This window comes from Trachypithecus francoisi, unplaced genomic scaffold, assembly GCF_009764315.1.
Source record: "Trachypithecus francoisi isolate TF-2019V2 unplaced genomic scaffold, Tfra_2.0 Lachesis_group3, whole genome shotgun sequence".
Classification (NCBI taxonomy): domain Eukaryota; kingdom Metazoa; phylum Chordata; class Mammalia; order Primates; family Cercopithecidae; genus Trachypithecus; species Trachypithecus francoisi.
In genome coordinates this window covers 4,677,854-4,689,906 of record NW_022681468.1, presented here as the reverse complement: position 1 = coordinate 4,689,906, position 12,053 = coordinate 4,677,854, and the positions used below count along the sequence as shown (strand labels likewise).

The following is a 12,053-nucleotide window of genomic DNA, read 5'->3' as shown; positions in this document are numbered from 1 at the left end:
TCCCAGCACTTTGGGAGGCTAAAGCGGGTGGATCACGAGGTCAGGAGATCGAGACCATCCTGGCTAACACGGTGAAACCCCGTCTCTACTAAAAATGCAAAAAATGAGCCGGGCGTAGCGGCGGGCACCTGTAGTCCCAGCTACTTGGGAGACTGAGGCAGGAGAATGGCGTGAACCCAGGAGGCGGAGCTTGCAGTGAGCTGAGATCGCGCCACTGCACTCCAGCCTGGGTGCCTGAGCAAGACTCCGTCTCAAAAAAAAAAAAAGAGTCCAGCTTGGGTGACAAAGTGAGACCTTACCTCAAAAAAACACTTAAAAAACAAGAAAAATCTCTTTGTCCTGAAGTGCACGACAAATGAGGCTGCCGTTACATCAGTGATGGGCTGCGGGTTTGCAGTCACGGATGCTTTAGGGCAGGAACTCCCCGGAGTATGGCTGGCTGGCTGCTCCTGGGGTTCTGACTTCTGTGTGAGGGCCAAGCCATTGGGTTGCCAGCCGGTAGAAGGTGTTGCTTCAGCAGGTTTACGGTGAAAGAAATCTTTGCTTCACAAATTTCTTTTCACATTCCTCACACTGAAAATCGGACAATTGTGAATACCTTGTGTGAAAATGTTTCATGTGCTAAAATACTAGATGGAGTTTACCTCGCCAGAATAGCTGTGAGTTGTCCTTTTTCTCTGAAAAGGATGAGGACGTTTACTGAGTTACAGTCTTGACTTGCATTTCCTTCAGTAGCCCCAGGTGATAGACATAAGTAAGAGCTTCCTTAGGGAGCTCCCACTCCAGTGGAGGAAAGAGTGGACAGAAGGAGATGACTCAGGCTGGGAAGAGATTTCTGGTAGAGTGACCCTTGCATTGGGTCTTCATGTGTTTAGGTCTTCTTCAATGGCTTTCAGTGAAGTTCCGCTTTCTCTAGAAGGGTTCACCACGTCAGGGAGGGCATACGAGGCAGAGGGCCTGATAGGAGCCGGGAGTAGTAAGGTGGGTGTGTTCAATGTTGGTAGAATTTTCTATGTATTTTAAGACTCTAGTTACCCATTCTTTTTCATATATAGGAAACATCTCCCTGTGGCTTATCTTTTTTTATTCCTTTTTTTGGAGACAGTCTTCCTCAGTCACCCAGGCTGGGGTGCAGTGGCATGATCTCGGCTGACTGCAAGCTCCATCCACCTCCCAGGTTCATGTCATTCTCCTGCCTCAGCCTCCCCAGTAGCTGCAACTACAGGCACCCGCCACTATGCCCAGCTAATGTTTTTGTATTTTTAGTAGAGACGGGATTTCACCGTGTTAGCCAGGATGGTCTCGATCTCCTGACCTCATGATCCGCCCATCTCGGCCTCCCAAAGTGCTGGGATTATAGGCGTGAGCCACTGCGCCCAGCCGTTTTTTTACTCTTTCTAAGATCTTTTGAGGAACAAACGTTCTTAAAGTGTATCTTGCAGGCTGGGCACAGTGGCTCACACCTGTCATCCCAGCACTTTGGGAGGCCAAGGTGGGCAGATCGCCTGAGGTCAGGAGTTCGAGACCAGCCTGCCCAACATGGTGAAGCCCCATCTCGCCAAGGCGGGTGGATCACGAGGTCAGGAGTTCGAGACCAGCCTTACCAACGTGGTGAAACCCATCTCTACTAAAAATACAAAAATTAGCCTGACGTGGTGGCACGTGCCTGTAATCTCGGCTACTCAGGAGGCTGAGGCAGGAGAATCACTTGAACTCAGGAGGCAGAGGTTGCAGTGAGCCGAGATTGCACCATTGTACTCTAGCCTTGGCGACACAGGGAGACTCCGACTCAAAAAAAAAAAAATTTGCCAGGCATGTTGTTGGCATGTGCCTGTAGAGTCCTCCCAGCCACTTAAGAGGCAGGAGAATCACTTGAACCCAGGTGGAGGTTGCAGTGAGCCAAGATCAGGCCACTGCACTCTAGCCTGAGTGACAGAGTGTGACCGTGTCTCAAGGAAAAAAAAAAAAAAGATGGATCTTTGAAACCCTTAATCACATCTCTAATTGAGTTTGTGTATGGAGTGAGCAGTGGCTCCATTTTCAGTTCTTTCCTTGTGTATGCCCATTATCCTAGCAAAGTTTATTAAATAATAATTTACTCCGCAGTATCAGTCTGTCATCATAGTCTCCCTGTGTGCATAGGTATCTCTTGGTTGCTGTCTGTGCTAAAACCACATGGTCCTGATTATGGTCATAAGTCTGTTTAATAGGGCAGGCCCAGACCAAGTGTGGTGGCTCATGCCTATAATCCCAGCACTTTGGGAGGCCAAGGCAGGCAGATCACAAGGTCAAGAGATCAAGACCATCCTGGCCAACATGGTGAAACCCCGTCTCTACTAAAAATACAAAAATTACCTGGGTGTGGTGGCGCACACCTGTAGTCCCAACTACTTGAGAGGCTGAGGCAGGAGAATTGCTTGAACCCTGGAGGTGGAGGTTGCAGTGAGCAGAGATCGCGCCACTGCACTCCAGCCTGGTGACAGAGCGAGGCTACTCTCAAAAAAAAAATTGGGCAGGCCCTCACACCTGGTTCTTTTTTGGAGGGATCTGTCCTGTTCCAAATGAAATGCAGAATTGGCTTGTCGGGTTGCACCAAGACAGGAAGCACCTCCCACTAGTGAGGTTTCCATCGGGATTACGTTGAACCTATGGATGAGTTTGATGAAACTGACGTTTTTATAGTAGAGCGTTTTTCCCTCTGTGATCAGGGCGTGTCTCTTCATGTATTGAGCTCATCTTCGTTGCCTTTTGGTGAAGTTCAGTTTTTTCTCTGTAAAAGCTTTTCATGTTTTTAGATCCATTCCTAGTGAATTTATTTTTTTTTGCTATGTTGTAAATGATACCTTTTTTGGTTGCATTTTTCAACAGTTTCTTCACGGTATGTGGAAATACAGTTGACTTTGGTCTAACAACTAACATTTTTTCTAAGTAATTTGGGTATTACCTTTTTTTCTATAGGATTACATCCCAGTAGACCAAGAAGAGTTAAGAGATTATGTCAAAGCTAGGCTGAAGGTCTTTTATGAAGAAGAACTTGATGTTCCGCTGGTCCTGTTCAATGAAGTCCTAGACCATGTGCTGAGGATTGACAGGTGGGCTTTTTTGTTGTTACAGGCTCACCTCTCGCCTAAGCTACTGTTGAGTAAGTGTGGGTGCCGAGTCACGCCAGGCCTGATGCTGTCCTACCACCTCCACCTCAGCCTTCTCTGCCAAGCAGCTTCCACCTTCTCTTCTTTCTAAGTCCAGCTTAACCTTCCTTAGTTTATCCCAAGCAGAATTTCATTCTTCCCCCCGCGGCACTGCGCACCTGCTACGATTAGGGCCCTTTGACCTTCTGCTAGAATTGCATTAGTCTCTCATGTCAGTCTGGAGGACAGGACCGTGTCTTACCGGTCTTTGCATTCCTCCTGGACTCATAAATAACAATTGCTCAGCAAACGTTTAATATACAAGTTCAAGTTAAAACATGTCCGAAATACTGTAGACACTAGATACGAGTCAAAAGGGGAATGAGGAATCATTGTAAGCCTTAACATTGATCTGTTCTCATAATGTTTCAGAATATTCCGTCAACCTCAAGGCCACTTGCTTCTGATTGGTGTTAGTGGAGCAGGAAAAACTACCCTGTCTCGTTTTGTCGCCTGGATGAACGGTTTGAGTGTGTACCAGATTAAGGTGCGTCTGGTCGGTGGCCTCTTAATCCCAGCAACAGATTCTTGATGTATGTGCAGAGCTCAGTGAGTAGGAATGGACCTAACTTGCCTCTGCTTCTGTAGGTCCATAGGAAGTACACAGGAGAAGACTTTGATGAAGATCTGCGGACAGTATTGAGACGCTCTGGCTGTAAAAATGAAAAGATAGCATTTATAATGGATGAATCTAATGTATTAGATTCTGGATTCCTGGAACGAATGAATACCCTTCTGGCCAATGGAGAGGTAATTAGGTGACGTGTTGCGTTGCGTTACGTGTTACCGGGGGACCAGTAAGTGAGCCCTGTGCTGTTTCCCAGGTGCCTGGTCTCTTTGAAGGAGATGAGTATGCCACCTTGATGACACAGTGCAAAGAGGGGGCACAGAAGGAAGGCCTGATGCTGGACTCGCACGAGGAGCTCTACAAGTGGTTCACCAGCCAGGTTATCCGTAACCTCCACGTGGTGTTCACCATGAACCCGTCCTCAGAAGGACTCAAGGACCGGGCGGCCACATCGCCAGCACTTTTCAACAGGTATGCGGACCTTTACTTGGCTCTGGGTCAGGAAAGTCGGTGTCCTTCCAAGGGGCAAAGCCTGCCCTTCATAGCTGTTTTGAAACGTGGGCCTCTTTCTCAGGTGTGTGTTGAATTGGTTTGGAGACTGGTCCACCGAAGCACTGTATCAGGTTGGCAAAGAATTCACAAGTAAGATGGACCTGGAGAAGCCAAATTACATCGTTCCTGATTACATGCCAGTTGTGTATGATAAACTGCCGCAGCCACCATCCCATCGGGAAGCCATTGTGAACAGCTGTGTGTTTGTTCATCAGACTCTTCACCAGGTGGGTTCAATTTTCAGATCAACACATAAAATACAAAACTAACCATCATGCTAACATAAAACTAAATTGCTATAAAAATAGACCTTAAGGCCGGGTGCAGTGACTCACGCCTGTAATCCCAGCACTTTGGGAGGCCAAGGCAGGAGGATCGCTTAAACCCAGGAGTTCAAGACCAGCCTGGGCAATATGGCGAGACCTCATGTCTACAAAAAATAAAAATAAAACTAGCCGGGCCTGGTGGTGGGCACCTGTAGTCCCAGCTACTCAGGAGGCTGAGGTGGGAGGAGGTTACATTGAGCTGAGATCATGCCACTGCAATCCAGCCTGGGCAACAGAACGAGACCCAGACTCAAAAAAAACCATAAATAGACCTTAGGGCACTTCATATTTGATGTTGTACTGTTATTTGTAAAGGAAATAGTTGTTTCTTACCTTTTACCTCTTTAACAACATCTCATTCTTGTCACTGGGCTGCAAATTCTGGAGCCATCTAACACTTTAGTGCCCCCACTGACTCTGCCTCTAGTAAAGTGATCTCCTTGGCCTTTTTCTCCCAGTGCTGCCGTATGTTCAGGCCCTTACTCTCTCCTGTAGACCAGGAATCAGCACGCCAGATCGTAAATGTTTTAGCCTTTGCAGGTGGAGTAGTCTCCAGCACAGCTACTCAGTGCTGCCATTGTAGGGCAACAGCCTCCAAAGACCACATATAAATGAATGGGTGTGACTGTGGCCAGTAAAACCTCATTACCGAAAAATGCAGGACTTGGCCTGCTAGCCGTATCTTGCTAGTTCTTGCTATAGATTCTCTGTAATAGAAGCGTTCAGTCTACTCCTCTTTCCTGGAAGAGCTTTGTGACATCCATTCTGAGTTTGTAGGTGTCCTGCTGCCCAGTCCCTGCAGGCCGTCTCCATTGCCCTTGGAGTGTCTTCCAGCCCCAGCTTCCCCTGGTAGTCTGATCATCTTGCTGTGCTCCAGAAGTCAAGGGACCAGAGCAGCTTCTCACGTCAGGCCTGCCTTGCCCGTGTTTCTTGCTTGTGTCATTTCTTACTAATAAAAGGTGGAAGCAGGCTAGCTAACCTTTCTGTAGTAACTGACATTTGTGATGCCTTTCACATAAAGTACACCTCTGAAGTTGGCATAATCAACCATCCTCAGTTTAAAGAAGTGAAAGGGTTTGAGAAGTTTGGAAGTGTAGGGGGCATCTCGAAAGCTCTAAGTGGCTAAGCTGAGTCCCGACTCGAGTGTTCTGACCCCCGAGGCCTGGGCTCCTTCTATCATGTCACACCCGTCTGCCAAGGCCAAACTTGTTTTCTGAGGTTAAGTCACAGAGTTTCCTGAAGAGTGAGAAGATGTAACTGTTTTCTGAAAGGCGAATGCTCGGCTAGCAAAGCGAGGTGGCAGAACTATGGCCATCACCCCTCGCCACTACCTGGACTTCATCAATCACTACGCCAACCTGTTCCACGAGAAGCGGAGCGAGCTGGAGGAGCAGCAGATGCACTTGAACGTGGGGCTCAGGAAGATCAAGGAGACAGTTGACCAGGTGCGCCACAGGCACAAATTCCTCACGGGAGTGAGCTGCAGTGAGGACCCCTTTCCATGTGATTTCTGCACGTTTCTCGTCTCAGAGTGTGGGCTTTGCTCTTTAGGTGGAAGAACTGCGTCGTGACTTGAGGATAAAGAGCCAGGAGCTGGAGGTGAAGAATGCAGCAGCCAATGACAAGCTGAAAAAGATGGTGAAAGACCAGCAGGAGGCTGAAAAGAAGAAGGTATGGTGTCAGGGAATTCTGCCTGAAGGATTGGGCATTTTCAGTCTCCGATGAGAGAGGAGGAACTGGAGTTCAAAATGGGTGTTAGGGTTAGAGAGTGTGTGAGAGAGAGAGAGAGAGAGAGAGAGAGAGAGAGAGAGTGTGTGTGTGTGTGCTGGCAGAGTGAAGAATATTGTTTAGAATTTACTCAGCAAATTAACCAATGCTTAACCCCTACCTAAGCCATCCTTCCTTTCTAGGTTATGAGCCAAGAAATCCAGGAACAGCTGCATAAGCAGCAGGAGGTAATTGCGGACAAACAGATGAGTGTCAAAGAAGATCTTGATAAGGTGGAACCTGCTGTCATTGAGGCCCAGAATGGTATGTAAAGACTGTCAGAGCTTTGACGTCTAGGAAGGGTGCTCTCCCTCAACATTACTGTGGAGTTCAGGTCACTGAACATCGCACACATGCTTCCCTCAAAGGTTCTGGTTATGTATGTTTCCAAAAATATCATTAGTAACCGTCTGAAGCTTGTTCTGAATGCTTGAGACTGTCTTCATCTCTTAAAGTTCCTATAAAGCTAGATTGTCTTTACCATAGCGAAACCCCTCTCACAGAAGAAACTTCACAATATAAGCTTTATGTCAATAATACATTTTTAGAGATCTGTTGATAATTACATAAATATGCTATTTATCCCTGAGTTGAATTTCACCAAGAAATACAAAATATTCAGTGTGACTGTCTTGTAATTATTTCTGAGTGCTCTGGCTATGACCCAGTTGCTAATTTAAGTATTGATAGCAGTCACTTACTTCTCTTTTTCCATTCCTTACATGCCTATAAGATGCTATAGAAATAGGGCAGGCCCGGCGCAGTGGCTCACGCCTGTAATCCCAGCACTTTGGGAGGCCGAGGCGGGCGGATCACGAGGTCAGGAGATCGAGACCATCCTGGCTAACACAGTTAAACCCCATCTCTACTAAAAATACAAAAAATTAGCCGGGCATGGTGGCGGGCGCCTGTAGTCCCAGCTACTCAGGAGACTGAGGCAGGAGAATGGCGTGAACCCGGGAGGCAGAGCTTGCAGTGAGCCGAGACACTGCATTCCAGCCTGGGCAACAGAGCGAGACTCCGTCTCAAAAAAAAAAAAAGAAATAGGGCAGTAACCTGCCACACTATTTTAGTTTGCAGTTTGTGCAATGATTAAGACTGCTGTTAGCCAGGCGAGGTGGCTCACATTAATCCCAGCACTTTGAGAGGCCAAGGCAGGAGGATCGTTTGAACTTAGGAGTTTGTGACCAGCCTGGGCAACATAGCAAGACCCCCGTCTCTATTTTAAAATAAATGAATAAACGAAAACAAAAGAAAAAAAAAAAGAGTGCTCTCTTCTTGCCCACTAGTATTTAACCAGTTTCAAATAACCCAATTATCTGTAGTTTTTACCTTATACAACAAGATGAATTCAAAGGCACCACCCAAGCTATAGATTTTCATTCAGAGTTGGATTTGGATGATAATTTAGTGTAGTTCTCACCTTCTAAATAATTACTTAAAACTGATCTACAAAAATTTCAGCCTGGAAAACTTTTTCAGTGTATAGCAGTCATGGGCCATTGTTTTTGTTTTGCTTTGTTCGAGACAGGGTCTCACTCTGTCCCCCAGGCTGGAGTGTAGTGGTGCAACCGTGGCTCACTGTAGCCTCAGCCTTCCCTATGTCAGACGATCCTCCCACCTGAGCCTCCTGAGTAGCTGGGATTATAGGGGCGCACCACCACATCCAGCTAATTTTTGTATTTTTTGTGCAGTCAGGGTTTTGCCATATCACCCAGGCTGGTTTCAAACTCCTGGGCTCAAGCGATCTACCTTCCTCAGCCTCCAGAAGTACTAAGATTACATGTGTGAGCCACTGTGCCTGGCAGCCATTGTTTTAGAACTGTTAACTCCACATCTTTACTCATCCCTCTAAATTGTAGCAAATTTAAAATGTCTGTTGAAATTGTATGAAATAAATGCACAGTTACACTTAAAAATATTCTTGTCAGGGCTCAGTCACTCACGCCTGTAATCCCAGCACTTTGGGAGGCCGAGGCGGGCAGATCACCTGAGGTTTCGGAGTTCAAGACCAGCCTGACCAACATGGAGAAACCCCACCTCTACTAAAAATACAAAATTAGCCGGGCGTGGTGGTATATACCTGTAATCCCAGCTACTTGGGAGGCTGAGGCAGAAGAATTGCTTGAACCCGGGAGGCAGAGGTTGCGTTGAGCCGAGATCGCGCTATTGCCCTCCAGCCTGGGCAACAAGAGCGAAAACTCTGTCTCAAAAAAAAAAAAAAAGATACAAAAAATTAGCCAGGCTTGGTGGCAGGGGCCTGTAATCCCATCTTCTTAGGAGGCTAAGGCAGGAGAATCGCTGGAACCTGCGAGGCAGAGGTTACAGTGAGCTGAGATCGTGCCACTGCACTCCAGCCTAGGCAACAGAGCTAGACTCTGTCTCAAATAAATAGTAAATTAATATATTCTTAATCTTTATGGAGATAAAGGAATTAGGACTTCTGAGACATTTTAAAGGTAATATCCTGCTTTTTAAGGAATGCTTGCATTTTGTAAGATCTTCGTAATCATTTAAGAGATCAGCTACTTAACCCTATTTCAGAGGGTTTAATACAGAAAAGTCTCTCATTTCTTAGCTCTTCTGAGCAGCTAGCTGTCCTTTTTCTCATTGGAGTTGGAGCTCCTGGCTCTTTGGTTCATTCTCACCATGCTTTGCTCTGTCTTCTCCCACCCATCGACCCTCATCCACTCCTGCTGCCACTCAGCTGTGAAGTCGATCAAGAAGCAGCACCTGGTGGAGGTGAGGTCCATGGCCAACCCTCCTGCTGCGGTGAAGCTGGCGCTGGAGTCCATCTGCCTGCTGCTGGGGGAAAGCACCACGGACTGGAAGCAGATCCGCTCCATCATCATGCGGGAGAACTTTATCCCCACCATTGTCAACTTCTCTGCAGAGGAGATCAGGTGAGAAAGTGGAAGTGCCAAGGTATTGCCAGAAATTGAAATCAGTTGTTCAGGCCAGGCACAGTGCCTCACACCTCCAATCCCAGAACTTTCGGCTGTTCAGGCCAGGCACAGTGCCTCACACCTCCAATCCCAGAACTTTCGGCTGTTCAGGCCAGGCACAGTGCCTCACACCTCCAATCCCAGAACTTTCGGCTGTTCAGGCCAGGCACAGTGCCTCACACCTCCAATCCCAGAACTTTCGGCTGTTCAGGCCAGGCACAGTGCCTCACCTCCAATCCCAGAACTTTCAGAGGCCAAGGCAGGTGGAGTGCTTGAGCCTACGCGTTAGAGACCAACCTGGGCTACATGGTGACACCCTGTCTCTTACAAAAAATAAAAAAATGAGCTGGGTGGGGTGGCATGCACCTGTAGTCCCAGCTACTTGGGAGGCTGAGGTGGGAGGATTGCCTGAACCCAGGGGATCGAGGCTTCAGTGAACCGAGATCACGCCACCGCACTCCAGCCTGGTGAAACCGAGATCACGCCGCCACACTCCAGCCTGGAGAAACCGAGATCACGCCACCACACTCCAGCCTGCGTGGCAGAGCAAGACCCTGTCTCACTTTTTAAAAAGAAAGAAATTGTTCAAGTGTTGAGAGCACATTTCCAGCTTTCGCCTGAGAACCAAGGGTCAGTCTCGCTCATCCCCAGTGGTCAGTCACTGGGGCAATGAGATGAGAGCTGGCTCTGGTCTCTTCCATTTTAATTTTATGAAAACTCTTCCTTGCTTTTGTCCTGCATGTGCTTAGAAATATCATTCCTCTCTTACAGTGACGCCATAAGGGAGAAGATGAAGAAAAATTACATGTCCAATCCAAGTTACAATTACGAAATTGTTAATCGGGCTTCTCTGGCTTGCGGCCCTATGGTGAAATGGGCAATCGCACAGGTGATTAACACAGCCAAGAGCTCCCGTGTGAAAGGTGACCTCTTTTTCTGTCACTTAAATAACAGTTATCAATTGGTTCTTCCCAGCTTAACTATGCAGACATGTTAAAGAGAGTGGAGCCCCTACGCAACGAGCTGCAGAAGCTGGAAGATGACGCCAAGGACAACCAGCAGAAGGCCAACGAGGTGGAGCAGATGATCCGAGACCTGGAAGCCAGCATCGCCCGCTACAAGGAGGAATATGCCGTCCTGATCTCAGAGGCCCAGGCTATCAAGGCAGATCTGGCTGCTGTCGAGGCAAAAGTAAGATTATCATCAATCATCCTGTCTTTCCTGCCATGGAAGCGGAGATTAACACACTTGAACACGCGCTGCCTGTACCATGCTGGCCTCAGTGAATTAGCTCTGTAACATCTGTAAGGGCCCAGAGGACTTTTTTTCCTGGAAAATAATACACACTTGAGTATTCACTAAGTGTTGCTAATTAGGATAGATTGATACAAACTGGATGCTTTACAGCCATTGAATCCCCCACCGGCAGCTCCAGACCTGTTTGCTCTGCTGCCTGAAGGCCTCACTCCGTACCCAGCTTCTGCCCCGCTAAGGATTCTGAGTCGTGTGTGGTCATTAGTTATATGTGATCTGGGTCTCATGTCCTTTGGGATTGTGAACAACTTGGGCACGTTTCTAACCCACCCAAAACCCTGCACGTGATGTGGATGAACCAATTTGCAGGATTCGGTATAAATCCTAAAAGGCCTGATCCCTGAGCATCCTGTTCGGTTTTCCTTTTAGGTAAACCGGAGCACTGCTCTTCTGAAGAGCTTGTCTGCTGAACGTGAACGATGGGAAAAAACAAGTGAAACTTTCAAAAACCAGATGTCCACCATTGCTGGGGACTGTCTCTTGTCGGCTGCGTTCATTGCCTATGCGGGTTACTTTGACCAGCAGATGCGTCAGAACTTGTTCACTACCTGGTCCCACCACCTCCAGCAGGCCAACATCCAGGTGAGAATCACGGGGAATTCAGAAAGGATGTGTGAGCAGTGTGAGGCAAGCTGGTGTTTAGTGCACAGTTAGAACGTCCTGTCTGTGGCTTCGAAGCTGGTGTTTAGTGCACAGTTAGGGTGCCCCGTCTGTGGCTTCCAAGAGGAAGAAAGGTAACGGCCTTGCCTTTCAGTTCCGTACAGATATTGCCAGGACGGAATACCTTTCCAATGCAGATGAGCGTCTTCGCTGGCAGGCCAGCTCCTTGCCTGCTGATGACCTGTGCACAGAAAACGCCATCATGCTGAAACGGTTCAACAGGTACGAGCTCGGGTGCCAAGGAGTGGCTCGGGAAGAATGTGGGTGGTGATCTTGAATGTCGTTCAAAATACACCCTTGTTTGAAGAGAGGAATAGAAAATGGGGCGTGGGCATACAGTGCTGGCAGCTTGGTGCTCCTCTGATGGTGGGGGTGTGCTGTTCTCTTTATTGTCAAGTGTCTGAGTTATTCTGCAGTGAATGCTTCTTGTAACCTTCTAAAATTGATTGGCAGGGGCCAGGCGCAGTGGATCACGTGAGGTCAGGAGTTTGAGACCAGCCTGGCCAACATAGTGAAATCCTGTCTCTACTAAAAATACAAAAAAATTAGCCAGGCGTGGTGGCGTGCGCCTGTGATCCCAGCTACTCAGGAGGCTGAGGCAGGAAAAACTCTTGAACCCAGGAGGTGGAGGTTGCAGTGAGCCAAGATCACGCCACTGCACCCCAGCCTGGGCAACAGAGTGAGACTCCATCTCAAAAAAACAAAAAAATAGGCTGGGCACGGTGGCTCACAC

General features: G+C 47.8%; 1 protein-coding gene across 1 annotated transcript in view; it reads left to right on the top strand.

Moving 5' to 3' along the window:
- The window catches only part of DYNC1H1 (dynein cytoplasmic 1 heavy chain 1), a 92,678-nt gene that overhangs the window by 63,001 nt on the left and 17,624 nt on the right, over window positions 1-12,053 (top strand). The window contains exons 44-56 of the mRNA XM_033191286.1: window positions 2,959-3,092; window positions 3,561-3,675; window positions 3,777-3,938; window positions 4,013-4,227; window positions 4,331-4,535; window positions 5,906-6,079; window positions 6,186-6,305; window positions 6,545-6,665; window positions 9,109-9,304; window positions 10,118-10,235; window positions 10,322-10,537; window positions 11,030-11,242; window positions 11,415-11,542. Of these exons, the coding sequence (XP_033047177.1) occupies window positions 2,959-3,092; window positions 3,561-3,675; window positions 3,777-3,938; window positions 4,013-4,227; window positions 4,331-4,535; window positions 5,906-6,079; window positions 6,186-6,305; window positions 6,545-6,665; window positions 9,109-9,304; window positions 10,118-10,235; window positions 10,322-10,537; window positions 11,030-11,242; window positions 11,415-11,542 (2,117 nt within the window). The remainder of the gene's footprint in view (window positions 1-2,958; window positions 3,093-3,560; window positions 3,676-3,776; window positions 3,939-4,012; window positions 4,228-4,330; window positions 4,536-5,905; window positions 6,080-6,185; window positions 6,306-6,544; window positions 6,666-9,108; window positions 9,305-10,117; window positions 10,236-10,321; window positions 10,538-11,029; window positions 11,243-11,414; window positions 11,543-12,053) is intronic.